Below are 27,905 nucleotides of genomic sequence, written 5' to 3'. Positions count from 1 at the left end.
TGCAGATCCAAAAGTGGTCTGTCTGCACAGGTAACACCAGTCCCAGGGTTGCCAGCAGGGTGCCCTGACACACCCGCTCAATCTCTGTCAGTGACATGCTTGCTTGAGTCAAAGACAAACATACAAGGCCTGAAGAGCTTGTATCCCTACTGTGGTAGCCCTGACTTAGCTTTACTATGGATTCAATCAGAGTCCTGTCCTGTCCCATGTCCTCTGCAGAAATACACTAGTAGAGGTTGCCCTCACCAAGTTTGTGGATAGAGCCAGAATTCTCCACAAAGAGAAACTTGGGCTCTACTGTGACACAGGGACAAATGGATGAACAAGGCTTCTTTGTTCCTAGGCCTGTGGCAGGGCCACTGTGATTTTAGTAGGTATGACCTATGTGGGTCATAAAAAGGAAATCTTAGGCAAACACTCACAGGAAGCTCTGCTGGACAATGTAGCATCCAGGGGAATTACTTCCCAGCTATCCTGTCTGAGTCCCTCATGAACTGCCTGGAAGTCAAGTGGTTAGAGATAGGCAAGGTAACACAGGGGATGGTGACCAATGGGACTTTGGATTTGGGATTGATTTCTCTGAAGCCTTTCCTTCTGAATGTAATTGGACCAAAGATCCAGTAGCCTAGTACAGCCATTGTCAATTCCTGACACAACCATACTCTACACACTTCCATTCTTTAAAAAAAAAAAAAAAAAAAAAAATTGTAGTCCCGGCATAGTGGTTCACGCCTGTAATCTCAGTACTTTGGGAGGCAGAAGTGGGTGGATCAGTTGAGGTCAGAGTTTGAGACCAGCCTAGGCAACATGGCAAAAACCCATCTCTACAAAAAAATACAAAAATAAGCCAGGTGCAGTGGTATGTGCCTGTAGTACCAGCTACTTGGGAGGTTAAGGCAGGAGAATCACTGGAGCACAGGAGGCAGAGGTTGCAGTAAGCCGAGATCACCCCATTGCACTCCAGTCTGGGGTGACAGAAGAGAAACACTGTTTCAAAAACATATGTATATGATATACATATATAAGATATATATCATATATATGATATACATATATAGATATCATATATGATATACATATATGGATAGATATCATATACACACACACATATATATATAAAAAAAATTTGTAGAGATGAGGTCTCACTACGTTGCCCACGCTGGTCTCAATCCCCGGAACTCAAGTGGTCTTCCTGCCTCGGCCTCTCAAAGTATAGGATTACAGGTGGGCGTGAGCCACTGCACCCAGATGACACTTCCACTCTTGTACTACCTCCACTAGACTCCTCCACTGGCCAACAACGGTTGCCAGTGGTGAGGAAATGTGGGGCCTAAACTTCACCTGATCCTCATGAAGAAAAAATATAAACTTGAGAAGCCCATGCTTGCAACATAATGAAGAAAACAGCATGTTCTATATGTAAAATTTGATGACAAAAGTTTAGTAGGAAGGAGATGAGATATCGTGTCATGTCAAATGAAATCAAGCCAATAAAGCTGGTAAAGTCAGCCTTCCGAGTATCCCTGAACACCTCTGAGAGCAGGAGATATTCCTCTGGTGCTGCTTCACTTAGCTTGCAGGTTTAAATGTCCTACACGCTTTGCATATACAAACCGATTTGGCCGTTTCAACAACCCTATATGGTAGGAGGTATGATTACTACTATTCTACACGTGAAGAACCTGAGGCACAGAGGAGATGAGTAACATGCCCAAGGTCACGGAGCTTGTAAGTGACAGAGCTTGGATTGGAACCCAAAGCACCAGAGTTCAGGCTCTCAACCACTATACTATACCGCCTCTCCCTGTAGTGTGATGGAACGGCCCAAGGTGGAATAGGGCAGAGTCCCCACAGTTTGGGACAGTTAAAATTGTGTTGTAACCTAGGGAAAGTAAGGCTCCACTGCCCTGCAGGATGTCAGGACGACACCACCCCCAAGGCGCTCCCTCATCAAACTCCTAGGAATAAAGTCCCACCTCACTGAGCCCCACAGACCAGCCCCGGTCAGCCCAAGGGCCCAGCGTGGTTGGAGGGTCCACATCCCCTCCCCCTGGGCAGCCCTGACGACCCATGTCCGGTGTACCGGAGGCCATGGCCGCCAGGGCTCCCCGCGGAACAAGCTCAAGTCGCAGCGGCCCCGTTCGGTCCCTCGCGGGACCGCGCTTCCTCCCGCCGGGGACGGTCCACGCGCGGTCACCCCAAGGCCACTCTGGCCGCGGCTTCAGACCTTATGCAGGGGAAGGGGCAGCCAGCGCCTCGGGCCCATTCGTGATCCTCGGGCGACCTCTGGCGGCCGGCGCGGGCATGGCCTCAGGAGAATCCCCGCCGAGGCCGAGCTCGCCCCAGACGGCCATTTCACTTTGTGGACAGTCGCATTTTCCCGGCGGGCACTGCGACCGAGTTCGGGGCTTCAAGAAATGGCGGCGTGCGCAGGCGTACTCACTACGGGCGGGTGCTAGCCGAGGTGCACAGGCGCGCACGCGTCGCGTACGCTGGTGGCTAGTGCGCATTCGCACAGGCGCAGTCCCTGCTACCCAGACTCCCGGTAAGGCGAGTGCTGCGGTTCTCTTCCATCCATTTTTCTTTTCCGCCCCTTCTGTCTTCCCAAATGGCTCGTCAAAGCTCTAGAGCAGGATTTGTCAACCTTAGCACTATTGCCATTTTGAACCCCATAATTCTATGGTGTGTGCTGGGGGGTGTGGGGTGGGTGCTATCCTGTTCACTGTAGGGTATTTAGTAGCATCCCAGATCTCTGCATTTAAGAAGCCAGTAGTATCTCCCACTCCCAGTTTTTACAACCAAAAATGGCTCCAGACATTGTATCGTAGCAGGCTGGAAGGTTTGGGAGATGCCCCTGGTTCAGAACCACTACCTGAGAACAATGGTTCTCAACCTAGCCTGGAAAGAGAATAAACTGGGAAGCTTTGAAAAAGACACAGATGATGGAGACCCGCCCCAGAAAAATAAAATCCAAATCTCTACCTGGGACTTCGGAAAGTTTTTGTTGTGTTGTAAACCAAAAATAAAATTCTAAGCTCCCCAGCCGAATGAATGGACACTTCTCTCAGCCAAGGGGACACAACGTGAAAAACTAGTTCAGGTCATGATGAGAAAGGGGAAGGTCGGACATGCCTCAATATATTCTCCATTTGGAATTCACACCCAACTGACCAGTATTAACATTGAGAGAGATATTCAGACTGACAAAACAGACTCTTTGAAGCAATAATATGCCAAATTCCAACCTGACTCTAGTATAGCATCACATGACAAAGAGCAGGTAATGAAAGAAATTGAAGTATTTTACACCAAAATATATTTTTTGACATATTTTGAAATAACCCTGCAAAGCTGTCTCTCCTGGGGGAAATTTACATTCTGTAGAGAATCTTCTTCCCTTTCCAGGGCTTTTTCTGATCTGAAGAGTTTAGCTGAGAGTCTAGCACCTTTTAAAGGTCTGAATAAGAAACATTGGTCATCTATTGCTTCTAAGGGCGGCCACTTATGAGACTTCATCTATATAAGAACTTTGGTCTCCACAACCCCTTATCTTAACCCAGGCACTCCTTTCTATTGATTGCAGGTCTTTAGAGAATAACAAGTCTTTCAGCCAATTGCCAATCAGAAAATCTCTGAATCCACCTATGACCTGGAACCCCACCCTCACCCCCACCCCCACCACACTCCCAGCTTTGAGGCATCCGGCCTTTCTGGACCTAACTAATGTATACCTCACATATATTGATTGATGTCTTATGTCTCCCTAGAACATATAAAACCAAGCTGTAACTGAACCATCCTGGGCACATGCTCTCAGGATCTCCTGAGGCTGTGTCACGGGTCATAGTCCTAACATTTGGCTCAGAAATTCTTCAAATATGTTACAGAGTACGGCCTTTTTCATCAACAGTGTGTTTCAGTACTTCCTAGGTGATTCTCAAATACAGCCAGAGTTGTGAAACACTGTAATCAAGAAAGTCTGTACTGGCCAGGCATAGTGGCTCACGCCCGTAATCCCAGCAATTTGGGAGGCCAAGATGGGTGGATCGCTTGATGTCAGGAGTTTGAGACCAGCCTGGCCAACATAGTGAAACCCCATCCCTAGTAAAAATATAAAAATTAGCTGGGCGTGGTGGCATGAGCCTGTAATCCCAGCTACTCAGGAGGCTGAGGCAGGAGAATCGTTTGAACCCGGGAGGGAGAGGTTGCAGTGAGCCGAGATCACACGGAAACTCCGTCTCAAAAAAAAAAAAAAAACCTCTGATTTTGCAGACATTTAAACATCAGAGGAAAGTAGTGTGAGCCTGGCTCTAGAGTTAGCTGGATCTGGGCTCTGTTCCTAGGTGTGTTCATCACAGGAGTGAGTCCCTCAATTTTCTCCTCTGTCAGGTTGCATAAGAAGCCTTATCCTTTTCCACGTTTGGGGAGAACTAAGGTGAGATTACACAGCATGTTAACCATGTTAACCAGCTGTAAGTTACTGATTCTGGGTCTTGAGACTAGGCTCCAAAGACAAGATTTCATAAACTAATTTTTCGTAGTTTCTCCTGAGGATTTTCTTAGAGCCTCTTCCCTTGGAACTCAGCTCTGCCACTTGTAAGGCCTTGGCTAAGTCACGTAATCTTTCTGTGCTTCAGTTTCCCACCTTACCCATCTCACAGGGTTGCTGGCAAGGCTGTAAGGCACCTGGCACAGCACAGTATTGGTGTCAGCTATTGTTTTCACTCTGATTGTTAATTGTCAGTGCAATTTGAATGAGAAAAGAAATATATTAAGGCCTCATACCTTAGATATCCATTGCCCACCCCAGCCCCCAGCATCTTGGTTTAAGTAAAAAAGCAACAGCAATGTGGTATGAAAATGCAAACATACATTCACCTTTTAAACAACTAAATCACATCAGACTCCCCTTTGGCTTAAAACTTGAAACAAGATCCAATCTCTTAATCATGGCTTACCAAGGCCCTGCTCCATCTATGGCCCTCCTCACTGGCCAAGCTCCAGCCACTCTGTCCTTTGGAACATGTTAAGCATGTTCCCATCTCAGGGTTATTTGGTTTGTGGTTCCTTATCTACAGCTCTCTTCACCGTATTCTTTCTAGAGTTGGCTCCTTCTCATCTTTAGAGGAGCTCGCCTGAGTTGCCTTTTCCACCCACCTAAGTCGTACCCTCCTCACCGTCATCACTCTATCTCAGCTGCGGCTGTTTTATTTAGAGCACTATCCTTCTCAGGAGGCACAGAGACCTAGGCTCCAGGCTTTTGGATTTTGTTGTAATTAGGCATAAACCTTTGAGAGACTGTGAGGAGAACCATATGAGACGCTGTGAGTAGAGGGCTGTGCACACAGTAGGCTCCAATATAACAGTACAAGAGGCCAATCAAGCCCTACCTAGTTCACTGAGCCTCCTCTTCCAGCACTCCCTGACAAGGACACTCATCGCTGACCACACCCAGCAACATACAGTGCCCAGGAAACACCAGGTTTTCTTGGGCCCTTTACGTATCCTGTTCCCTCTGCTTGAAAGACTCCTCACCTGTCAACATTCCATTCAAAGGCCACCTTCCCATGAAGCCCCCTTCCCCTCCTCTAGCGCTGATGTATTGCTCTAATCTGAACCAGGCTTTGCCCACCCCCGGCCTGGGAGCTCCTGGAAGGCAGCAGTGTTTCTGATTTGTCTGTGTGCTCCAGCCTCCAGCAAAAGGCAGGTGCTGTCAGAGTGGTTGTTGACTGAAAGACCCTTTCTGAGTATGGTGTACTTCCTGGCCAAGGCAACAGAGTTTAGCAGAAAGCTCCCTGGCCCCAGAAGCCAGAGGGTTCCCGTTGGGGCTTCTGCCCTTGCTATGTGCCTCAGGCCAGCTCACAAACCTTGCTGGCCTTCCTAGCCAAAGGCCAATGGACACACAGCCCAAGCTGCGTCTCTCGTTCAGCACTGTCTCCTCATACCTTACCTCTTTGGGTCTGCCTTTGCATCCTCCCGGGCTGCTGTGCTGTCACTCTTCCTATCAGCAGGGACATCAGAGACTGAAGTGGCACTGGAGCTGAGGAAGGAAACACAGGCCCGCTGAGATCTCAGGCCAAAGAAGGCTGGGTCCCAGGTCTTCTCCCTCCAGGCTGCCTTCTCACCAGAAAGGGGGAAACTGTGTCTTCCAGTAAAGGCTGGTGTCTCAGTCTTGGCATTAGTGTGGCACCGATGCCACTGTGTGTGACAACCTCGTGTCAGCTTTGGACATGGCCTTAGCACCTGAGTTCAAGAGCAAGCACTGCCCCTGACCAATTTGGGTTCCCTGGGAAGTCCCCTCCTGGTTTTGGGTTCTAGTATCCTGTAAGGTACATGGATGTGCTTTGGTCAAGGAATAGGCAGAGGGGGATATCCAGGCCTGCATGACTCAGTGAGTCTGGTGCACAAGTGCACACCTCCACTTCTTATATAACCTGTTTGTGTAAGTTCATACTTGGCTCTAAACCACTATTGTCTGTAAAAGGTATAACTGCCCTGTTGACGCTGTGTACAGGGAACATGTCTCTTGGGGCTTGGCTCAGCTCATCATGGCTTGACATGGCGGGTGCGTGGGAACCCAGAGAAAGAGACAGCGCAAGAGCTGTCTGTCTTTGCAGATGGACAGAGGGGAACCAGGACACAGCTTGGTTTGCCCATGCCCAGGGAGAGAAAGAATTAAGCGGCTGACCCTGAAGGCAAGGGAGAGCTGGCCACGCAGCTGTGCGTGGGGGCCATCGGACTAAGCAGCCAAGACAGGGCAGACAGTGTGAGAGTAAGCTGCTAATGATTTGAAAGCTAGTTTGAGAAAGCTGTGTAAGAGAGCTGCTGCTGAGTAAAGTCATGTCTCATTTACCCGCTATCTCTCGAGTGTTCTTCCAGCTCCCTGCCCCATGTCCAACCATTCCCCTCAGCCCTGAGCTGCGGCTGGAACCTGACCCTGAGCATGACGTATCCTTACCTGACCTACACCTCCTTAGGGTTTGTGGGAGTCAAGAAAGATTGTTCCTTACTAGCACTTGCCAAATGCTCCTCACACCCACAGCAAAGTGACCATGCCCACCCAGAGAGCCCAGCACCAACCTACATGGACCCAAGCTGAGGTGGCAGAGAGGAGGGCATTGGAAGGCAGAGCCTAGGAAGAGATCCTGCTAGGAGGTCTCAGAGAACCTCTGCTGTAGGGACTACAGCCAAGTTTAGCAAGCAAATCATGGCTTTGCTGTCACCCAGCTGTGTGACATTGGGCATGTTACCTGACCTTTCTTTCTGGGCCTCAATTTTACCATCAATGAAATAGGGATGCCAATCATGTCTGTCTCATAAGTATTCTGAGAAAAGTAAATGAGTTCATAGATGCCAAGTACTTTGAATAATACCTGGGCCATAACATGTGCTAATGTGTTCCTGTTACTACTGAGCCCTGTGGCTGTTTGTAGAAGCAGTGCTCCTTCCCAGTCCACCTGTATTCACCCACTCAATATGGATTTTGTGGCGAATGTCTTACCCACCCTTCACAGGGTTGAGTCACATTCTCTGTGTCTCTGTAAGCCAGGCAGACTGATGCTCACGGCATGCTGAACAATCACTGCCTATACAAGTCTGTGCCCTCCACTAACCAGCACACTCACTAAGGGGCGCTCTTGTTTGGTCCCAAACCTCTTTATGCCAGTTGTATTTGCACAAGAAGGGGACAGCAGGTCCTGGCCTCTGAAACCAGTGTCTCTGAGCAGGTCCAAGGAAAGGCCCCTGGGGCAGTAACTTAGTTATTTGAGCTGCCTCTAATGGGGAAGAATCACTAAGTTCAACGATTAAGTAAATCCATGAAAATGAATGGAAAAGGAGAGTGGTTGTTTCCATGAGAAACAACCTTGCCTTTGGAAAAACAATAAAGGAGTTTGTTGAAAATCATGGTCAAACTAAGTGTGTGGTCAGCCCTCTATGTTGTGGGTTCCACATCTGTGGATTCAACCAAGTTCAGATTGAAAATATTTGGGACCAGGTACCGTGTCTCATGCCTGTTATCCCAGCACTTTGTGGGGCTGAGGTGGGTGGACTGCTTGAGCCCAGGAGTTCCAAACCAGCCTGGGCAACATGGTAAAACCTTATATCTACCAAAAATACAAAAATTAGCCAGGTGCGGTGGTACACACCTATAGTCCCAGCTACCCGGGAGGCTGATGTGAGAGGATCCCTTGAGCCCCAGAGGTTGAGGCTGCTGTGAACTGTGATCACACCACTGCACTCCAGCCTGGGTGACAGAGCAAGGCCCTGTCTAAAAAAGGAAGACAGGAGAGGAGGGGAGGGAGGGAGGGAGGGAGAGAAGGGGGGAGGGGAGGGGAGGGGAGGGACTTGGAAAAAATAATTAAAATAGAATGGTTGCATCCATACTGACCATGTGCAGGCTTTTTTCTGTCATCATTCCCTAAACAATACAGTATAACAACTATTTATATACCACTTACATTGTATGAGGTATTACAATAATCTAGAGATGCTTTAAAGGGTACAGGAGGATGTGCATAGGTTACATGCAAATGCTACACCATTTTATATCAGGGACTTGAACATGCATGGATTTTGGTATATGAGCGAGGTTCTGGAACCAATCCCCCACAGATACCTAGGGACGACTATATAGGTAAGACAACTGTAAAAGACTGGGTTAAAATTTGTGAAAATCTAGAAGATTCTTCAGATGACTTTACAAGTAACTTTGAGGCCTGGTTTCGCTTTAAAGAAACAGAGGACAGCACAGCCTTCGTGTTATGAGGGTGTATAAGCAGGCGGGGCGACACGGAGGAGACAAGAGCCACCCAATCACAGTAGACCAGAAGTCTCTTCGCGACAGCCATCAGCAGAGCCAGTCAAGCTGCACTACCATGGGGAGAGTAGCGGGAGCCCCAACTGGATAGAAGGCCAAAGGTTCTGCCATGCAGGATCCAGTGGGTCATGGGAAAGGGTTGGGACTTCATTCTAAGGAAAATGGAGAGCCACTAGAAGGTTTTAGCAGGGGAGAAATGTGATCTAGCTTATTTTTAGAAAGATCCCTCCAACACCTCTGCAGATGGCAAAAAGATGCAGGCTGCGTGGACAGGGCTCTAGCGGAGTCCTCCCCATTAGTGGCAGCTCAAAGAACAGAGTCTCTGGTGGCCTCTCCTTGGACCTGCTCAGAGACAGTGGTTTCAGAGGCCAGGACCTGCTGTCCCCTTCCTGTGTTGACTTGTGGGCCTGGATTTAGAAGTCAGGCTCTGGTTCCAGGCATGAATTGCAAACTATTGAAGTTAGTGAGGGAAAGGGGCCCTGGGTATGCTGAGGGAAGTAGGAAAGCATCAGCAGGGCCTTCCCTACAGGATTCCCTCCTTGGCCAGACTACAGTAGGATGCAGGAGGCAGATGATATCTTGCGGTTGTAGCTCTTTGCAGACACTGGCTTTGCCACTCTTCCCTAGCTATCTGCTCTGAAGAAGGGCTCCAGCATAATTTGGAGCTAAACTATTTATGCCATCATCTGCATACCTAGCCTTTGCCCCAAGGATGATTCAGGCTTGGTTTGGAACCACTTAGGGACAAGTGGGACCGTGCCACTCCCCAAATCACCTGAGAAAGTGGCCCCTGACTTGATCCAGGTCCAAGAAGCCAGAGCCCAGCTGGACACACTGGTCTTTCCAGGGCTACTGCTTTTCCTCTCCCTGAACCTCACAGCAGAGCTGACCGGGGTAGGGGTGGGGCAGGAAAAGGAGAGAAGGGAGAAAGCAGGAGCAAAGGGCCTCCTAGCTGGTCCTCAGAGCTTAACCGAAAAGTAAGAAGGTGCCGACTCTTCCATCATTCAGTCATTCACTCATTAGTTTGTCCCTTCATGTATTCCCCACACGTTCATTTGACCAGCCCAGGACCAGCACCATGTGGGGGCTGGGCCTCCAGCTGTGAGTGGGCCTAGTGCCTACTCTGGAGGAGCTTGAGGGCCAGTGGCAGGGGTCAGAAAAAATGAACAAGATTCCAAGAAGTGGAAAGCCCAAGGACACAGGATGTGGTGGAAGGTGGGCGTGTGGGAGAAGCAATAGACAGGAGTCATAGGAAGTGACCAGTGCCCCACCCCCAGCAGTCCAAGCAGCCTGGCAGCTTGACCCTGTTCTGTCACCAGGAGCATGAGAGAACCTGCCTCCCCCGGGCAGCTTACCTTCCTCTCTCAGAGCCAATGTCTACTGCAGCCAAGCCTTCAGGCCAGGAGCCCGTGGCTCCGGATCCCACGTTGCCATCACTCAGCTGTTCACTTGACCTGTTATGAGAAGTGAGTATTTGCTGACTCTGGTTGTGTTTTGATCTCATCTAACCCAGATGCCATGAGAGTGGGCCTCAAGTCCAGAAGCACAGGCCTTTAGCTGCTACTCTGTGCTGCTCTGACCAGAGCTGAGCCAAGCCCAAGTTAACTCTAACAGGAAGCATTTCTGTATTTTTTCCAAACCTGATGAGTTGGTTGGGAGCAAGGTGGAAAGTGAGGAGGAGGTCAGTTCATTGTGGGGGCTTATTGCCAACAGAGCAAGGGGCAAGACGTGGGGCTGGTAATAAGCTATAGAGGGATTCCTTTCCTCATTCCCAGGGCTCAGGGTCCCAGCTAGAGGCTCCAGGGATCCACACTGAGAAGACGGGTGTGTGGGTTCTTAGCTGTAACTGGCTACCAGGTTCTCACTGAGGAAATGCCCAGCCTGCAGCCACTGCTCACCAGACACATTTGGCACTGGTCTGGCTTGGAAGACAGGTCAGTGGGCTGGCTGTAGAGCGACTGGGGACAATCATCCCATCTGGACTCATCATCCACCACTATGGCTCCAACTTCCCATCCTGGACCCCTGACCCCTTGCCACAATGTCTCCCGTAGTCCACAGGTCATCCTGAAAGTCTCAGCTACATGCTGTATGGGGGCCCACATACTTTGGTCACTGACTCTCCCAGACTGCCAGCTTGGTGGCCTTGCTTTGCCCTGGCCATTGGCAGGGCTGCTTTGTCCTGCAGTAAAAGCATAGTGAGTGTGGAATCTTCAGGGGAATGGAAGGAACCCAGCACAGGCCAGGAGCTGGGGATAGCCTGCCCTGGAGTTTGGTCCTGCTCTCCAACTGGCTCCCTGAGGAATCATGGCAGGGGCCTACCCCACTCCAGGCCTCATTCATTTGTTCATTCTTTCTTTCAACAGATATTCATTAAAGACCTGCACTACCCTAGGCACCGGGGGAACAGCGGGAACAGGACCATCCTGGCCCCAGCTGCATCCATTGACATTGCACCAGAGGCCATGGAAGTCCTTCAGCTGGGTGTATGTGGGCTCCATGTTCTGGGAATGAAGTGTCTGCTTCCTGCACTGAGTTACCTTGCAGCGTCTGTGTTGGGGCCCCTGAAAGCCTCCTCGCCAGCCAAGTCCCTCTGGAGCTCTCTGGAGCAGGGGGCCTCCTTGTCTTTGTGGCCTGGGGAAGACCTATGGAGGAAATAAATGGAAGTTAACGATGCAGCAGCCATTCACACTCAGGTGTGGGCTGTTACCTCATCCTCAAATGCCAGCTGTCTCCACGGAGCTTAAAACCTGCTACTGGGCTAGGTGCAATGGCTCACGCCTATAACCCAGCATTTTCAGAGGCCGAGGCAAGAGGATCACTTGAGCCAAGGAGTTCAAGACCAGCCTGAGAAACATAGCTAGACTCCATCTCCACAAAGATATTTTTGAAAGTCAGGAGTGGTGGTGTGTGCCTGTGGCCCCAGCTACTTGGGAGGTTGAACCTGAAACGTTTGTTAAAAAACAAAACCACAAACAAACAAACCCTGCTGATTGACAGATTGGCCAATTCTCAAAACTTCATTAGTAATAGCTACTGTGTTTTGGGTTTGTTTTTGTTGTTGTTGTCGTTGTTATTGTCTTATAGCTACCGTGCTGGGATTACAGGCGTGAGCCACTGCGCCTGGCAATAGCTACTGTTGATTGAGCATTTGAGCCTGTTCTCATGACTTTATATACATTAACTCTGCAAATCAACCCCAGGATATGGGCACTGTCATCACCCATGCCCATCTTTCAGATGAGCAAACAGAGGCACACAAAGCCCATGTGATTTGCCCCAAATTTCACAGGTAATAAGAGGAGTAGCTCAGATTCGAATCCAGGCAGTCTGACTTCAGAGTTCTGGACTATATCCCTTTATGGGGTAAGACTGATCCTAATCTCCTAATTTAAGCCCCCTTCTGTTCTCCTTCAGGTCATCAGGGAGCCCCATGTTGTCAACTCCAGGAGAGACAGTCCCATCATTATTTCAAACCACCATTCAGTACTGCTGACCCAGTGGGCCACTCCAGCCTTCTCGCCACCCCTCCTCCCTTGACCCTGTCAACACGACCTGCCTACCTCCCTGGCCACACACCTTCCTGGTGTCTGCCTTTTTCTCCTCCCCTTCACGTGCTCCACCACCTGCTGGGCTGTCTCCTCCCCTCCCAAAGCGTCAACTGCCACCCTTGAAGCAGTGATCTCCACTTGTTCCCGCCTCTCCTCTGTACTGGCCTGCACACCCACTACCTCCCAACTGGCCCTCAGGAGGCTCACTCTCAACATGGTGAGAAGTGACTGCCCTCACCCAGCTGTCCCCAGGAGGGCTGGCCAGGTGGCTGCCACTTGCATAGTGAGGTCAGTGCCCAGCTTTCGCTGGCTCGCCACGAGCCCCATGTGAAGCTAGTTTACGCTCATGATTTCAGCTCTATTCTGTCTGCATATAACGTGGAAAGCTCTTGAGCCCTGATCACTCTCTCAAACCTCAATCACAAACCTTCAAATACCTCCCTCCTGGAAATTTTGACTTCAATGCCTACGAATATACTCATCAAATGAGTTCACTCAGCAAATGCCAACTCTTTCAATCACCCCTCTCCGTCCCCCTGCTCCCTGCCCCGACTAGTACAATGAGCTATGGTGCAGAAGGTGGAAGGTGGGAGTAGGGCAGGCTGGGCGGATCTGCGTGCTCTGGACCATGTGACCTTGAGCAAGTTACTTAACCATTCAGGGTCTCAGTTTCTTAATCTGTAAAATGAGCATAGTGATTGTATCTACATCCATGCAGAATGGATGCTGCCATGCAGAATCAACAAGCCCCTCAGATGCTGCCTGGGAAAGAAACTCAGGAGAACGAGGTGACCCAGAAGAGAGGACATTTCAGGTGGAACAGAAAAATGAAGAGGGGAAAGGGCATCTCAGGCAGAGCCTCCAGCCTGCAGAGAGAAAGGCCCAGGGAGGGAGGAGCCTGCAGGTGGGGCCAGGTACTGAGTTCAGGCTGCAGAGCATAGTGGGAGGGGCTTTGCAGGGCTTTGTGCAGAGAGCTGGCATAACTACTTCTGCCCTTTGAAAACATCACCCAGGTAGATGTGGAAGGGAGTCCAGGGATGGGATAGTAGGAAACGGCTGCAGACAACTGGGTGAGTGGCAGTGGAGGCCTGAGCCAGGGGCAGAGCAATAGGGATGGAAACATCTCTAAAATAAAATGGGCAGGACTTGGTGCCTTGGGGGCAGAATTAAAAGTGGGAGGAGCCAAGGAGGAGAGTAAAGGGACTTAGAGATCGCTCAGGACTCATCTTGGGTGTCACTTCCTCCGGGAAGCTCTCCTCAAGCACTCCCACCCACGACACTGTTGAGAGGCCTCTGCTCAAAGTTCCTGCCACCCCAGGGATGAAGGGATGACCTTCAGTGTACACTCCCGCTTCTCTCCCCAGTCTCTGGCCTTCACAAGGTAAGGGGCCCAGTCTCCCTGCTTGGATCTCTCCTAGCCTCCACCCCAGCCCCTGAATCCTGCCTGCATGTCACCTGGCTGTCTGTCCTCCACCCCAGGGCAGGGGCTGAGCCCCTCGTGCTCCCTGCTGGTTGTGGCCTCCTTGACCCACCCCTCCCCAGCACAGAGCCTAGTGGCCTAGAGAGCTGTGGACTCTGACCACAGCAAGGGCCCTTCTGGGTAGAAATGAAACCTCCCAACCCGTGTTTCTACCAACCATTTGCAGGGGCAGCCCCAGCCTGTGGCCCCACCAGGGCATCCAAAGTGGCCATTTGTGAGGCCAGGAGTAATTCTGCATTCATGAGCTGGTAGGGACTGAGGGGTATGAGAGACTGAGAAAACCCACAGACCAAATTTGGAATGAAAACCAGTGGGAGGGGATAGAATGACCCCACTCTATTCCCAGTGGCCCTCTCACACAGGCAGGGCAATGTCCTCAGTGGCCTTTACGAGCTCCTTAGACCCAATCCTCCTCCCACCCCCACCAACATCCCCAGCACGGCTGACTGGTCCCATCTTCAGGGATTGGCAGGGTTGAGCTCTCACTTCCCAGGGGCTCCTGGCACACAGCATCTCTGGCTGACCTTGTTCATGCTCACGTCGGCATCTGCCTCCCCCGTCAGGCAGATGACAATTCCAGCCAGGGTGTCCTGTTCACTACTGTGTCCCAGGGTCGGGCCTGTGTCCTTACACAGACCAAGTGCTTGCTCCATAATGGTTTTGTGAGTGAAAGAATGAGATGGGGCAGAGAACCCAGGTCGACCATGCCTCCCATCAACCTGTTGGCCCTACAGTGGCAGAGCCAACCCTAGGCCTCATCATTTGCATCCTGAGGCGGCTACCTCCATCTCTAGAATGATGTGCAGGGAGCCAGGACAGCAGCAGGACCCCCATACCTCATGCCTTCCAGGTCTGGGGCCACCAGGCGGAGTCCTGCCCTGGGTGTCAGGATCTGCAGGCGGACAATTTCCTCACCTCTTGAGCTGCAGGCCAAAGGAGAGACCCAGTGGGTTGCAGGTGAGAAAAGTCTCCCCCTTCTCGGGCTGGTGAGTGCGGTGGGCCGCCCAGACCCACTGCCCCCTTTTGTTTTGCTGTCATCTCCTCCTTGGCCTTGAGCCTTGTGGGTGCTGCAGCTGAGCTCGGGCCACTGACCTTAGGCCACTTCCCCAGTCTCCCACCCCTGACCTGAGCCCAACCCTCCCTCAGGCACAGGAAGGGCCCTTCTTCGTAGAAATGAAACCTCCCAACCCGTGTTTCTACCAACCATTTGCAGGGGCAGCCCCAGCCTGTGGCCCCACCAGGGCATCCAAAGTGGCCGTTTGTGAGGCCAGGGGTAATTCCGCATTCATGGGCTGGTAGGGACTGAGGGGTATGAGAGACTGAGAAAACCCACAGACCAAATTTGAAATGAAAAACAGTGGGAGGGGATGTCGCAGACTCAGGGGTGAGGACAAAGGGCCCCTTTGAGCTTTCCTCTTGCCAGCCATGCTCAGAGCCCTCCCCCAGGTGACCACAGGCCACCCCAGACACACATCCCTCCAAATCTGATGCATTCTCTGGCTGTACTGCAAGGCATGACGCCCAGCAGGTTTGGCCATGGTGTGGCCAGGGCCAGAGAGAATATAGAGCTCTCAGGCTTTGTGGGGGTGGACCCTTCACCCCAAACTAGACCTCCTCAGGTCCATGGAGCAAAGCCTAATTCCAAGCCACATTGCAGTCACTCCTGCCTTTGACTGTCCCTGGGCACTGGAAGTGCAGACAAGCTTGAGTCCCAGGCCTGCCCTGGTGAAGCTCTGGGCCCAGCAAAGTCAGACGGGGGCAGAGAGGCATGGAAACTGACCTTGCTATGCTGTAGGGCCCAGAACAGGTTTCACCATGGGAGCAGTGGACAAGCTTTATGGAGGCATAGCCTGACCCAGGCCAGCTGAAGCGAGATCAGGGGAAGAGGAGGAGGTAGAGGCTGGCAGAGGTCCTGAATGTACAGACTAGATCTGGTATGGCAAAGGGAAGATGCAGGATGGGCTTGAAGTGGAGTGGGGGGTTTATAGGATCAGACTGGAACTTTAAAGAAGCCAGTCAGGGGTCCCAGGAGGGGTAGGGTTTGGAGTGGCCAAGGTGAAAGTGAGAAATGAGCCATGGAGGGCTGGGTCAGTGGGCTGCGCATCTCTGTCCCTCCACTTCCACCCTGGTCAGGGCCTGGAGCGCTCAAAGTGACCAGACGGAAATGGAAGGGCTACCAAGGACAAGGCCTCTCCCATCAGGAAAGCCAGGAGGGGCCCTACACACACAGACAGCTCTGACTTCTCCCCATCTCCTCTCGTGATAACGATGATGAGATCGTTATTGAGGATGATGTCATTTATGATGACAGTATAAAACCCCTGGCTGCCTCATTTAAAGCAGGTGGTGCCAGGGAACCGGGATGTCACAGGTAAGCACAACATATTTTCTCACTGGCGTTTCTGGCTCTGTCAGAGAGGAAATGGGAACAAAGTGTCACCCCAGCCTGCTCCAGTGACTGGTGTCAGACTAGGGGAATTTGGACAGACACAGAGGGAAGATGGCTGTGCGAAGACAGAGGCCGAGATGGGAGTGAGGTGGGCGCAAGCCAGGAAACACCAAGGATTGCGGGCAACAAAAGGTAAGAGAGAGGCATGGAACAGATTTTGCCCCAGAGCCTTTGGAGGAAACATGGCCTTTCCAGAATTGTGAGAGGATAAACGCCTGTGGTTTTAAGCCACTCGGTTTCTAGTACCTTGTTACAGCAGCTCCAGTAAACTAATACAGGGGTCTCTCCTCCCCTGCAACTCGCTACCCCACCACCTCCCCAGACTCCCAACCACAGACACCTCTAGTCCAATCTGAAGTCCAGGACCATGCTGGAAGGCTGCACACCCTTGGAAGGCACTCAAGGAAGAGAGGCAGGCATCTGCTGAAGCCTGAGGCCCAAAACGGATCACAGCCACCTGTGGGAATGTGAGCAACTGTGGCCTGTGCCAAACAGTGTGTGACTCGTCCTGCCAAAGAGTGAGGAGGCGGGGATGTGGGGCGGAGGGATACTACGTTTTCACTGCCTTTGGCCGCATTTCCCTCAAATGCCGGCAGGTGGAGATATTGATCTCTTCCTGTATTTGAATAAGGGTCCTGCAGTTCAGCACGCCCCAGAGCACGCCCCAGAGGATACCAGCACCCAGGCACTGTGGTAAGTACTTCAGGTGCATTATCTCATTTAGTATTTGAGACAGCCTTGGGAAGTAGCTATTACTGCTCTCCCTATTTTACCCACGGGAAAACTGACGCACGGAGAGATGAAGGGATTTGTTCAAGGTCACACAGTCAGTTCGATGCAAAGCCAGGGTTTTGTCCCGTGCCAGAAGCTGTGCTCCTACTCCCTGCTCCCCAGACGCTCTGCCAGGCAGCATGCTGGGCAGAGCCTAGGACCAGGACCCAGGAGGCCCTGCGCTGGTCAGGTGAGGCAAGCTTGACCAGAGCTGCGGGTAAAGCAGCCAGGTCTGGGGGTGTCGAGAAGGGGTGCTCCAAGAGAGGGTCCCTAAACTGGGTGCAGGTTGCAAGGGGGGCAAGAGTTATGAGGAGCTGACCTTTGCACTGTAGTTAAGGGAGACAGGGCAGGGCAGGGAGTGGGGAGAGGATAGCCTCGATGGGTCTGTGCCTGGGACAAGGCTGTGACATTCTCCTCTTCCACTCTGCCACAAACCAGCCTTTTCTGAGATGCTGCAGGACCCTGAGTTTGGTTGAGTCATTGCTCCTCACGGGCTGGGCTTCTCAGACACCAGGCAGATAGGAGCTGGGCCTGGGAGTACTGATGATGGCTGCCTGGTCCAGTGCAGCACCTAATGGGGTAGGGTCAGAGAAGACGGCCCTCCAGGGTCAGGATCAGCCAGCAGCTTTCCTGGAAGCTGCCTGGGTGAGCTCCAAATATTGAGAGACCAGAATTGGAGGAAAGAACTATCAGAAGCATCAAGCTGAGCCTCCTGTTGGGAGCTTGCTCCGGACCCTGAATCTCTAGCCTTTATTTGTTATGGCAGCCTGAGCAAACTTAAAAAGCCACCTTGCAATGACAACCATATGATGAGTATTAAACATCCAAAGGAATTTTTTGGAATAAATGTCAAAGTGCCTCTTAAATCTATAATACAGCACAGTCTAATTCTCCTCCATTATCTCTCTTTTTTTCTTCTTGTTTTACAGACAGGGTCTTGCTCTGTCACCCAGGCTAGAATGTAAGGGTGCAGTCACAGCTCATTGCAGCCTCAAACTCCTGGGCTCAGGCAGTCCTCCCACCTCAGCCTCCCAAGTAGCTGGGACTACAGGTGTACATCAATGCTCCCAACTAATTTGTAATTTTTTTTTTTTTTTTTGGTAGAGATGGGGTCTTGCTAGGCTACCTAGGCTAGTCTCAAACTCCTGGCTTCAAGCCATCCTCCTGCCTTGGCCTCCCAAAGTGCTGGGATTACAGGCATGAGCCACCATGCCCAGCCTCCTATATTGTCTTCTAACAGGCACCTGAGGCCGAGCGTGGTGGCTCACACCTGTAATCCCAGCACTTTGGGAGGCCAAGGCAGGCAGATCACGAGGTCAGGAGTCTGAGACTAGCCTGGCCAATATGGTGAAACCCCGTCTCTACTAAAAATGCAAAAATTAGCCAGGCATGGTGGCATACACCTGTAGTCCCAGCTACTCAGGAGGCTGAGGCAGAAGAATCGCTTGAACCCGGGAGGCGGAGGTTGCAGTGAGCAGAGATCACGCCACTGTACTTGAGCCTGGGCGACAGAGCGAGACTCCATCTCAAAAACAAACAAAACAAGCAAACAAAAAGGCACCTGAATCCATTTATTGCCTTTCTTTAACAGAGAAATAAGGAGAAACGAGAACTGTATACTGTTATGGGCTGACTTGTGCCACCCAAAATTCATATGTTGAGGTCTTAACCCCCAGGACCTCAGAATGTTACTGCATTTGGAGACGGGGCCTTTAAAGAAGTGGGTGGGCCCTAATCCAATTGGACCAATGTCCTTAAAAGAAGTGATTAGGGTCTGGGCGCGGTGGCTCATGCCTGCAATCCCAGCACTTTGGGAGGCCAAGACAGGATGATTTGAGTCCTAGAGTTCCAGACCAGTCTGGGCAACATGGTGAAACCCTGTCTCTACAAAAAATAAAAAAATTTAAAACAAAACAAAAAAAAAAAAAACTAGCTGGTTATGGTGGCATGTGCCTATAGCCCCAGCTACTCAGGAGGCTAAGGTTGGAGGATCTCTTGAGCCTGGGAGGTCGAGGCTGCAGTGAGTGGTGACTGTGCCACTGCACTCCAGCCTGGGCGACAGAGTGAGACTCTGTCTCAAAAAACGAGAAGTAATTAGGATGCAGGCATACACAGACAGGGATGAGCACATAAGGACCCAGGGAGAAGATGGAGTCTACCAGTCAAGGAGAGAGACTCAAGAGGAACCAATCTTGCCATCACCTTGATCTCAGACTTCTAGCCTCCAGAAGTGGGAGATGATAAATTTCTGTGGTTTAAGCCCCCCAGTGTGTGGTATAATACTTTGCTGTGGCAGCCTTTGCCCCCATATCCCTCAATTGCCAAGTTCCCTAGATCAGGGGTCCCCAACCCCGGCCTGAGGACCAGTACCAGTCCGTGGCCTGCTGGGAACCAGGCTGCACAGTAGGAGGTAAGCTAGCGATCATTACTGCCTTAGCTCTGCCTGCTGTCAGATCAGCAGATTCTCATAAGAGCACGAACCGTATTGTGAACTACACATGTGAGAGATCTAGATTGTGCACTCCTTATGAGAATCCAATGCCTGATGATGATGAAGGTGGATTCTGAGGTGGAACAGTTTCATCCTGAAACCATCCCCTGCCCCGTCCCGTGGAAAAAGTGTCTTTCACGAAACCAATCCCTGGTGCCAAAAAGACTGGGGACCTCTGCCCTAGATATTGCCTTGTAAAGAAATCTCAAATCTTCTTTTCCACATTTTCTAAGGTTCTTATGGACCAAAGTTCTTATGGGGAGAGTCAGACAACTGAGAAAATCAAGAGACGGAGAGAGTGAAAAGGAGGAGCACCCTGGCAGTCTGCTGCCTGGGGCCATGGAGAGACCTGGCCTCGTGCTCCTGGCTCCCTCTGTCAGTGTTTCTGTCTCCCTCGCAGCACCGAGGAAGTAACCCTGAGGACATTGGTCACCTGTCTATAAATGGCTGTGGAGCTCAAATTGGGGGATTGCTATGGTATTAGGAGAGCCTGAACAGCCCTTGGGGGCCTGGGAAGTGACCTGTAGGGACAGGCCCTCTCCCCTTCTGGATGCAGGGGTCTTCCAAGGGTGCTACAGAGATGCAGCTCTTAGGAGACCTAGATTTGAGCAAAGGTCTCAATCCAGCAGGCACTTTAAACAGCAGCGACAACAGTGGTGGCTCTCCCTACAGGACTGGTAGCACCATTCTGCACAAAGTACAGGAAGGTATTAGTTGTCCACAGACAAGAGAGCACCATTATCTGCCCAGATTCTCAGGGATCAGAAATCAGGACAAATCACGGCCCTTCCTGGAGTGAGATCACCAGCACTCAGCCTGTCCTTGCCCCGTCATCCCACTGCCACACCCTCTCCAGCTGGCAGAACCAGCCAGCCAGGCTGGCGGGAAGCCATCACACCCACTCACAAGCCAGAGTCAGCTCTCGGCACCCACCTGAGCTCCTGGCTCCCACCGGGGCTAGGCATACTCGGCAGGCACCCGATCCAAATTGCCTGAGACGCTTTGGTCCTGCCTTCATCCGCACTGGCAAAGAAGGTGGCTGTGAGAGGCTCTGGAGATGTCAGAGCCTCCTCCCTGGGCATGCTGAACATGGCTAACTTATTGGAGTGCAAGGAGCAAGTCTGACAATGGCAGGCTACTGCCATGGTGGCTGGCCCTCTCAAACCCCAAGGATGGTACTTTTTCTTGGGGTGTTCAAGTTGCCACCAGGCTCAGTGGTGCAAGGGTTAAGGTGACACAGATACATACTCAACAGACCAGAGCCAGGTGCTCTCTCCCGGGAGGCTGGACTGTTTTGCTCCTTTCAGTCCTGGGACATCCAGCCAGATGGGCCCTTACTGATTTCGTTGTCCCATCTTGTCACTGGGCACATAGAGACACTGATCTCTAAGCCCAGCATGGAGGTGCCCTGACTGAGGTTCCTTAGTGACTGAGTGGCAGGTGTAGCAGCCACCAGCCCTAGGCAGAGATGAGCGCAATGGATTACCTGTTTGGGCCGGGAGTGGATCTTGCCAGAGCAGATGGGTCCTGGCTCTTCTCAGAAGGCCCGTCCTCTTCCACCACCTCCACCCTTTGAGCAAGAAGAGAAATGGTGCTCGTGGTCTTCTTGGCTGCCCTGGAGCTTGCAGGCCTTGAAGGACATGCTTCCAGTGGTGTCTAACTGGCCCAACCCTTCAGGATCACGGCCAAGAGGTGGCCCAGGCTGGGGGTTCAGTGATTCCAGCTCAGGATAAGGACAGCATACTGGCTTGAATAGTGTCCCCCCAAAATTCGTGTCCCCTGGAACCTGTGACTGTAACCTTATTTGGAAATAGGGTGTTTGCAGATGTAATCAGGTAAGATGAGGTCATACTGGAATAGGATGGGTCCTAAATCCAATGACCGCTGTCCTTGTAAGAAGAGGGAAATCTGGACACAGACACACAGGGAAGAGAAGGCCATGTGAAGACAGAGGCACAGACTGGAGTGATGCAGGTACAAGCCAAGGAACGCCAAGGATCGCCAACCACCACCAGAAGCCAGGAGAGTGGCCTGGGACGGTTTCTCCCTCAGAGCCTCCAGAAGGAACCCACCCTGCTAACACCTTGATCTGGACTTCTGGTCTCCAGAACCGGGAGATAAGTCTTTTCTGGTTTTTTAAGCTGCTCAGTTTGTGGTACTGCGTTACAGAAACCACAGGAACCAAATGGAACCAGGAAGACCCCCCGCCATTCTCTGTCACTTCCTTTGTGCTGACCCCATCCCTGCTCTCTGTATTCCTGCCAACCTTCCGGTCTTCCAACACAGCAAGCTAGTCCCACCCCGGGCCTGGGCACCATGGGGCCCTCTGCCTGGGGCAATTGGCATGCTGTCTTCTCTTGGGTTTTCAGTCCCCAGCTAGCCACCTCAGCATGGAGAGAGGCCTTCCCTGTCCACTCAACTGGAAGTCCCTCAAATTCAACTTTCCAGAATTTTCTTTCCTGCTTTCCCCTGAATATTTTCCTCCTCCAGAAGGTGCCCTGTCTCAACTAATGGTGACACCCCTCCCTCAGTCAGCTGGAGTGTCCTGACGTTCTGATCATTCCCTGTTAAGCCCTGTTCACCCTTTAGGGCCCATCTCCAATGTCACAGTCACCTCCCAGGGGAAGTTCTCCTGATGGCCCAGGTTTTGATCCTGCGTGACAGCAGAAGGCAAGGCAAGAGGCAAGCAACAGGGGCAGGGGAACAACTCCCAGAGGGCCTTGGAAATGCTCCATCTTGGGTCAGGGACCCAGCCCCATTAGCCATTGGCAAATGGAAGAGCTTGACCACATATGCTACCACATATGCTACCACAGCCTCCAGACAGAAGCTCCCAGCCCCTCACAACTTCCCCTGCTCAGGGACAGTAGCCCCCACATCCACATCCCCTCTACACAGCTCCCACATTACACCCCAGCTGACGGAAGGCCTTCCTGTGGCCAGTAACAGGCTTCCAGGATGTCCCTTGATGACACTTACCTCTTCGCAATAAACGGCGCCTGTGTCTCCTGGGTAGGACTGCTTGAAACGAAAGAGAAAGGCAAAGCTTTGGGCAGAGCCCGTGGGCAGGTGACATCAAGACTGCTTTACCCCAGGGGGTCCTGGGTCCTCTCCCATTCCCGGCACTTCACCTTCCCTGGTGGTAACTGCCAGACCTCTCCATTTTCTAGAAAGTACATCTGAGAATCTGAGAAGGCTCAGCTAGGAAGGTCCTTGGGAGTGATCTCTCCACCCACCCTTTCATCAGCCAGAGAAGGCTGGAGCTCTGAGGAGCTGAGAGCTGTCCTAGAGCCTGGAGCCAGTTGGTGGCAACTCACCCAGTGCTCTTCTTGACTGCCGACAGGACGTAGGAGTGCTCCCGGGGAGCTGTTCTCCTCAGAACACTGCTTGCAGCCTCTGACCTGGGGTGACACGGGGTGGGGGAGCATCTGATGGGTGCCAAGCTGGACATGCTCTGCCAGCCTAGCCTGGGATGGACTCGGGATGACTTAGGGCCAGCCCAGGGAGGCAAGGTATGGGAGAAACCAGATTTGCACCTGCTCCAAGGACTATTCAAAGGAAATGTAGAAACTGAAGGAAGGGCAGCCCACGTTTATCAAGTGTGTGGCATGTGCCCGGCTCTGCGCCAGATGCCAATGTCCTCGCATTGGTTTATTGCTCTTCTCAATCCAGGAAAGTAGGTGCTAGTATCCTCTGCAATTTACAGATGAGGAAACTGAGTCCAAGAAGCTTTCATTATTTGCCCAAGAGCACTCACCTAGCAGGTGGCAGAGCTGGCATTCAATGCTAGGCCACTCTTAGCTTCTGGCTCTTTTCCTTGCTCCACCCAGGCCTGGGGGCCCCTGCCACTGTGAACTATCCCCTGAGGATAGCCAATCTGCCAGGGCCTTTGGCAGTGGGGCTTTGCTGTGATTCCTGTGCCACAGATGGGTCAGCAGATACGGAACTGGTGGCTGGCTGAGCCCAGAGAGGGGAGGGCTTTATTTCCTCAGGGCCCAACTGCTGTACAGGCCCCAAGCCGAAGGCATACAAAAGGTGCTTAAAAAACCCTGTCACAGTTCACCAGTACTGGGTGGTGTGTGGTCAGTCCCCATGGACAAAGGACTGAGGAGGGGCAAGGGTCCATGGAACTTTGCTGGCCTGCGTGGATGAGGGCAACTTGGTGCAGAGACTGGGGTAGAATTTCAGCAGCATGGGGCACACTCCCACTGCTGCGCGTGCTTGGGGCTCAGTTTGGGGTCCAGGGGCATTCAGAACTGTGGAGTCAACCCCTGCCCCCAAGGCATGCAGATCATGCAGATAGAGGGTACTGGCTTCTCCTTGAATATTTTTGTCCAACTGTCTCAGGGCCCTTTCTAACAAACCGATTTAGAGCCCTGAAGAGCCTCCAAATGAGGTTTTTCCCTGGACGCACAGTACGTAGGTTCTACCCCACAGAAGGTTCTCAAGGGCCCCTCAGCTGGCCCAACACTGAGTGGGTGGTTCTGGCACTCAAAGAATGACCCCTATTCTCATGCTCCATGGGCTACCGCTGATGGCCTACGTGTTGTGCATTTTGTCACCCCAACCAGTTCAATTCATTCCAGCAGTCTTCGAAGACTCAGGCTCCTGCCGTGCCCCCTGGGATGCCCAAAAGGCACCATTCCGTTACCTCCGCTTCTGTTCATCTGAGGAGAAAGGCACCTCCTCCTCCTCCTCGGTGTCCCCTGATGTAGAGCTGCGCCTGACATTGTAGGGTGCCCTAAGAGAGGGGAGAGGCACTTTTCTGTCATAGGCTGCCACCCTCAGCAGCTTGGCTTCCTGGCTTTCAACAACAGTGACAAGGCAAGTCAGTATCTCTGCCTTTGGGCCTTAGTTCATGCCACTTGTTCCTCCTTGAGAGCCAGCTCTCCCCTCCCTCCCTGTTTGAGCCTCTCTCCTTCCCTAGAAAGGTTACCCAGATGCTCCCCATCCCTGGATGGTGGAGGCAAGGGACAAACAACAGAAAGATGTGGTCCCCTGGGAACTAGAGGCACAATTCACACCTCTGTCCAGAGAACCCCCCTCCCTGAGCATACAGTGGGGGGTGGGGGGCTTTGAAAGGGACCCCAAGGGGAGCACGAAGGGGAACCCCAAAGGTTTCTATCCAAGAAGCAGCTCAGATTTAGGCACACGATGCTCAGACTGACAGCAGCACCCTGAGGATCCCCAGGCCCCCAGCCCAGCGCAGCCAGGCAGAGCACCTGAGGCTCGGCAGGGTGCAGGGCCAAGCCCAGGAAGCACAACCAGCCAGCAGCAGCCTCACGACCCATGATCCTTTCCCCAGATCCGTGGGGCCCCTCCTACAAGCTTCCTGCAGTCCCTCCTCTGCCTCAGATTAGACGTGCAATGTGCACTGCCATCCAGTTTTCTGGGACTTGTTACCCTCTGGTGGCTCCAGGCCACAGCTGCAACTGGCAGGGAGTGTCAGGCAGGCGGGACTTCCCGGGCTGCGCTCGGAGGCAAGTAGCCAGCTGCCTTCAGCGGACCCAGAGTTTGGACTTGTTCCTTGGAGGAGGGAACCACGGTGAGCCTGGTGTTGCATACTCACAGCTTCTTGTAATCCTCAGTGGTCATCTTGTAGCCAGAGGAGGAGGGGCGGGGAGGACCAGTGTTAGCTGTTCTCACCAGACTGGCAGCACTAGAGAGGAGAATGTTCCATGTATCTACCTGCAGGCTCCGTCCTGCCTCCAGATTTGGCCATACAGCCCAGTGGACACGTGATAGGTGGGCCAGGAACTGCCTGGGAGCCTTTCCTCTCTGCTTTTGGCCCTGACAGACACCCAGAACTGTGCTGCTCAGAACAGGGCAGCCCCTGCTGCATAGGCAAATCCCACCGAGCTTCAGGGAACAGCCCAGAGGGCTCTTGCCTATGTCTTTGCTTCCTGTTTCCTGATCCCTTTGGCCTTTCCAGTCTGATGGAGCCCCAGGCAATGTCTGATGCCAAGGTGCTTGAATTACTTGCAACTTCAGCCTTCTCAATGCCATCAGCAAGTCAAGTCAAGGGTGCCCACTGCCAGGCTAGGGGGACTCTACACCCAGCCCCTCCCAAACTCCTGCACCTCTCTGTCCCAGTAGCCAGGACTGACCCCAGGACAAGGACACTGTTAGTGGCCCAGGACCTCCCAGAGACCCACACATCCAGTTGGGACTGCCAGTCCCACCCCAACCCATCTCCTCTGGCCACCCCACCCTGCTCTCCAGGATCCTGCCCTACACAGGATGAGAACTGGCACCTCCAAGGCCCCACACTCCTGACAGGCAGAGCGCTCTCTCTGCCACGAGCCCAGACCAGGCTCTCACACCTCCCCACTGGCCGACTGGCCAACACCCCATGGACACACCTTTTTGGAGTCCCGTTGGCCTTGGGGAACTGCTGCTGGGGCTGGGAAGAGCTGTCTATGGGCTTGGTGAACACTCCCCTAAAAGAGAGCCCAGGAGATGCTGGTGAGCTCCCTGGAGGGGCTGGAGGGGTAAGAAGTCAAGGGGTGGTACGAGTGGGCACAGGAAAGCCGGCAGAGTCCTGCGGTCACTTACCGGATGATGTAGCCAGTCGGAGCCCTTGTGCTCGGAGGCCTGCCAAAGGGAAGGAGGGGTGGAGTGAAGCGAGGTTTGCTGGAGGGCTCAGGTCATCCTACTTTATCCTGCCCTTAACTATAGCAAATAAGGTTGGCTGGCAAGTGCTCCAGGTGTCCCAGTACAGCAGAAACGAGGGGTGCCAGCCCCCTGTGCCCCCAGTCAGGTGCCTGCTCCACTCTGCCTGTTTCCTTCATGCTCCCCCAGGAAAACAGCCCAAGGTGACTCCTCATGGCAGGTTGATGGCCTCTCCAAAGTCCAGCTTCTCCTTGGCCAGCCGGGCCCCAGTGCTGCGCCGAGGGAGCGCTCCTCTCAGCTAACAGCCATCCCATCCTCTGTGCTTGGGGCTGAACCAGTGCAGGCTGGAGGCTCCCCAGTCAGAGCCAGAGGCTTCCCCTCAGCCCGGGGCCTGACCTGATCTCCCTCAACAGCCTCCACCAGGAAGGTGCATGAGGACCTGAGGGTGAGAGCCCAGGCAGCAGCCAACCAAAGCCAGTTGTCCCCCTTCCTGTCCCTCAGGGCCCTCTTTGCTCCAGCTCCTTGCATGCCCACACCCCAAGTCTTGGTGGAAGTTTGAGAGGAGAGGGCATGGCCAGGGCTTGTTCAGTGGCTGGGAAACATTAGGCTCCAGGTGTTTGAGACCTTCTGCTTGGCAGCAACTGAGGGGGCTCAGATAACTCAGGGGGCAGCTAAGGTGAGCAGGCAGGGAGCTGACAGCCGGGTGTGGTCGGCCTGTAAGTTCTGGCCTCGGGCAGGAGTTAAGGGGCCCTGCAAAGAGTCCTCCTCAGAGTTAGGGGAGGAGTCAAGGGGTCAGGGTAGACCCTTCTGTCCTGCAATGGATGGGATTTGGGCTGGAGCATCAGGGTTTGGGTCAAGGGCAACAGAGCCCCAGTAGTCTCCATCCCCACAATCTCCATCCCTAACAGGAGACAGCCTCCCAGAGGTGGCCATGTTGCAGGCACACGTGGGGGTTCTCGCTCTTGTATTCAACTGTTTATGAGGGTCCTGCCTGAGCCCCCTGCTGGGATGTCAGTTTCCCGAAGACAGGGCCTTTGTCTTGGCCACTACTGCATCCTCTGTGCCCAGCATGGGACCTGGCAGGTAGTGGGAGCCGAGTCATCGAGGGGTGACAGAGAGACCGTAGTTACTAAAGGCAGCCCTGTGTGCCGGCTGTAAACTTGAGGCCCTCCCTTCCAGAGGCTGCCACTGCCTCTACCACCCCCTGAGAAGCCACCTGTCAGCTGTTTGGAGCAAGAAGCAAGCCTGAATTTCAGTTCCCTTTCTCTGTCAGGAGCAGTTCCTCCAGATGCCAGCAGGGTGTGCCTACGCTTCAGAGCCCCTCTGAACACTGTTATGGAAAAGTCCCCAAAAGAGACAGAAGCCAGTTCTCCTTGGTCAGCTGACAAAATATGTCACGATAAACTTGGGAGACAGTCAGAGCAAACTCATGCCTCTCTACAGGCATGCCAAGTCCCAAGTACACTCAAGCAGTCAGGGCGACCTGCAGGAGTGAGTCACTGTGACTCTGGAAGCTGCCCAAAGCATCTCAGAGGCAGTCTCACTCCCTGCAGGGAATGGGTGGGAGGTCAGAGTAATCGTCTTCTTAAAGACAACTTCAATCCCAGTTAACAGCTGGAGCCATGGAGGCCCAGCAGGGAAGTCAGCTGCCCCACAGCCACACAGCAAGGCCAAGGGCCTGGACCAAGTGACTCCTACACTCCCCTTCCTGCAGATTTCAAATTACTCATTGC

The 27,905-nt window shown here is 52.7% G+C and overlaps 1 protein-coding gene and 1 long non-coding RNA gene across 16 annotated transcripts in view; one reads left to right on the top strand and one right to left on the bottom strand.

The window, feature by feature from the left end:
* ZNF185 (zinc finger protein 185 with LIM domain) overlaps positions 1-27,905 on the bottom strand; it is a 72,347-nt gene that overhangs the window by 27,282 nt on the left and 17,160 nt on the right. For 3 of the 15 annotated variants that reach the window (XM_077988782.1, XM_077988789.1, XM_077988783.1), the window contains 10 exons: positions 26,116-26,154; positions 25,923-26,000; positions 25,130-25,219; positions 24,212-24,301; positions 22,878-22,961; positions 22,540-22,578; positions 21,047-21,130; positions 11,359-11,463; positions 10,174-10,272; positions 5,951-6,040 (listed from right to left, as the gene is read on the bottom strand). In XM_077988782.1, coding sequence (XP_077844908.1) covers positions 5,951-6,040; positions 10,174-10,272; positions 11,359-11,463; positions 21,047-21,130; positions 22,540-22,578; positions 22,878-22,961; positions 24,212-24,301; positions 25,130-25,219; positions 25,923-26,000; positions 26,116-26,154 — 798 coding nt within the window. Of the gene's footprint in view, positions 1-5,950; positions 6,041-10,173; positions 10,273-11,358; positions 11,464-14,685; positions 14,773-20,493; positions 20,584-21,046; positions 21,131-22,539; positions 22,582-22,877; positions 22,962-24,211; positions 24,302-25,129; positions 25,452-25,922; positions 26,001-26,115; positions 26,155-27,905 lie in introns of those variants that run through there. The other 12 variants (XM_028842405.2, XM_077988779.1, XM_028842406.2 and 9 more) reach the window with 7 other exon arrangements.
* LOC144338616 (uncharacterized) lies at positions 16,645-22,571 on the top strand. Its single transcript, XR_013412862.1, has 2 exons — positions 16,645-16,991; positions 19,794-22,571. It is a non-coding gene; the product is annotated as an uncharacterized LOC144338616 (long non-coding RNA).

This window comes from Macaca mulatta, chromosome X, assembly GCF_049350105.2.
Source record: "Macaca mulatta isolate MMU2019108-1 chromosome X, T2T-MMU8v2.0, whole genome shotgun sequence".
NCBI lineage: Eukaryota > Metazoa > Chordata > Mammalia > Primates > Cercopithecidae > Macaca > Macaca mulatta.
Note: the sequence above shows the minus strand (reverse complement) of the source record. Positions and strands in the feature narration are given on the sequence as shown.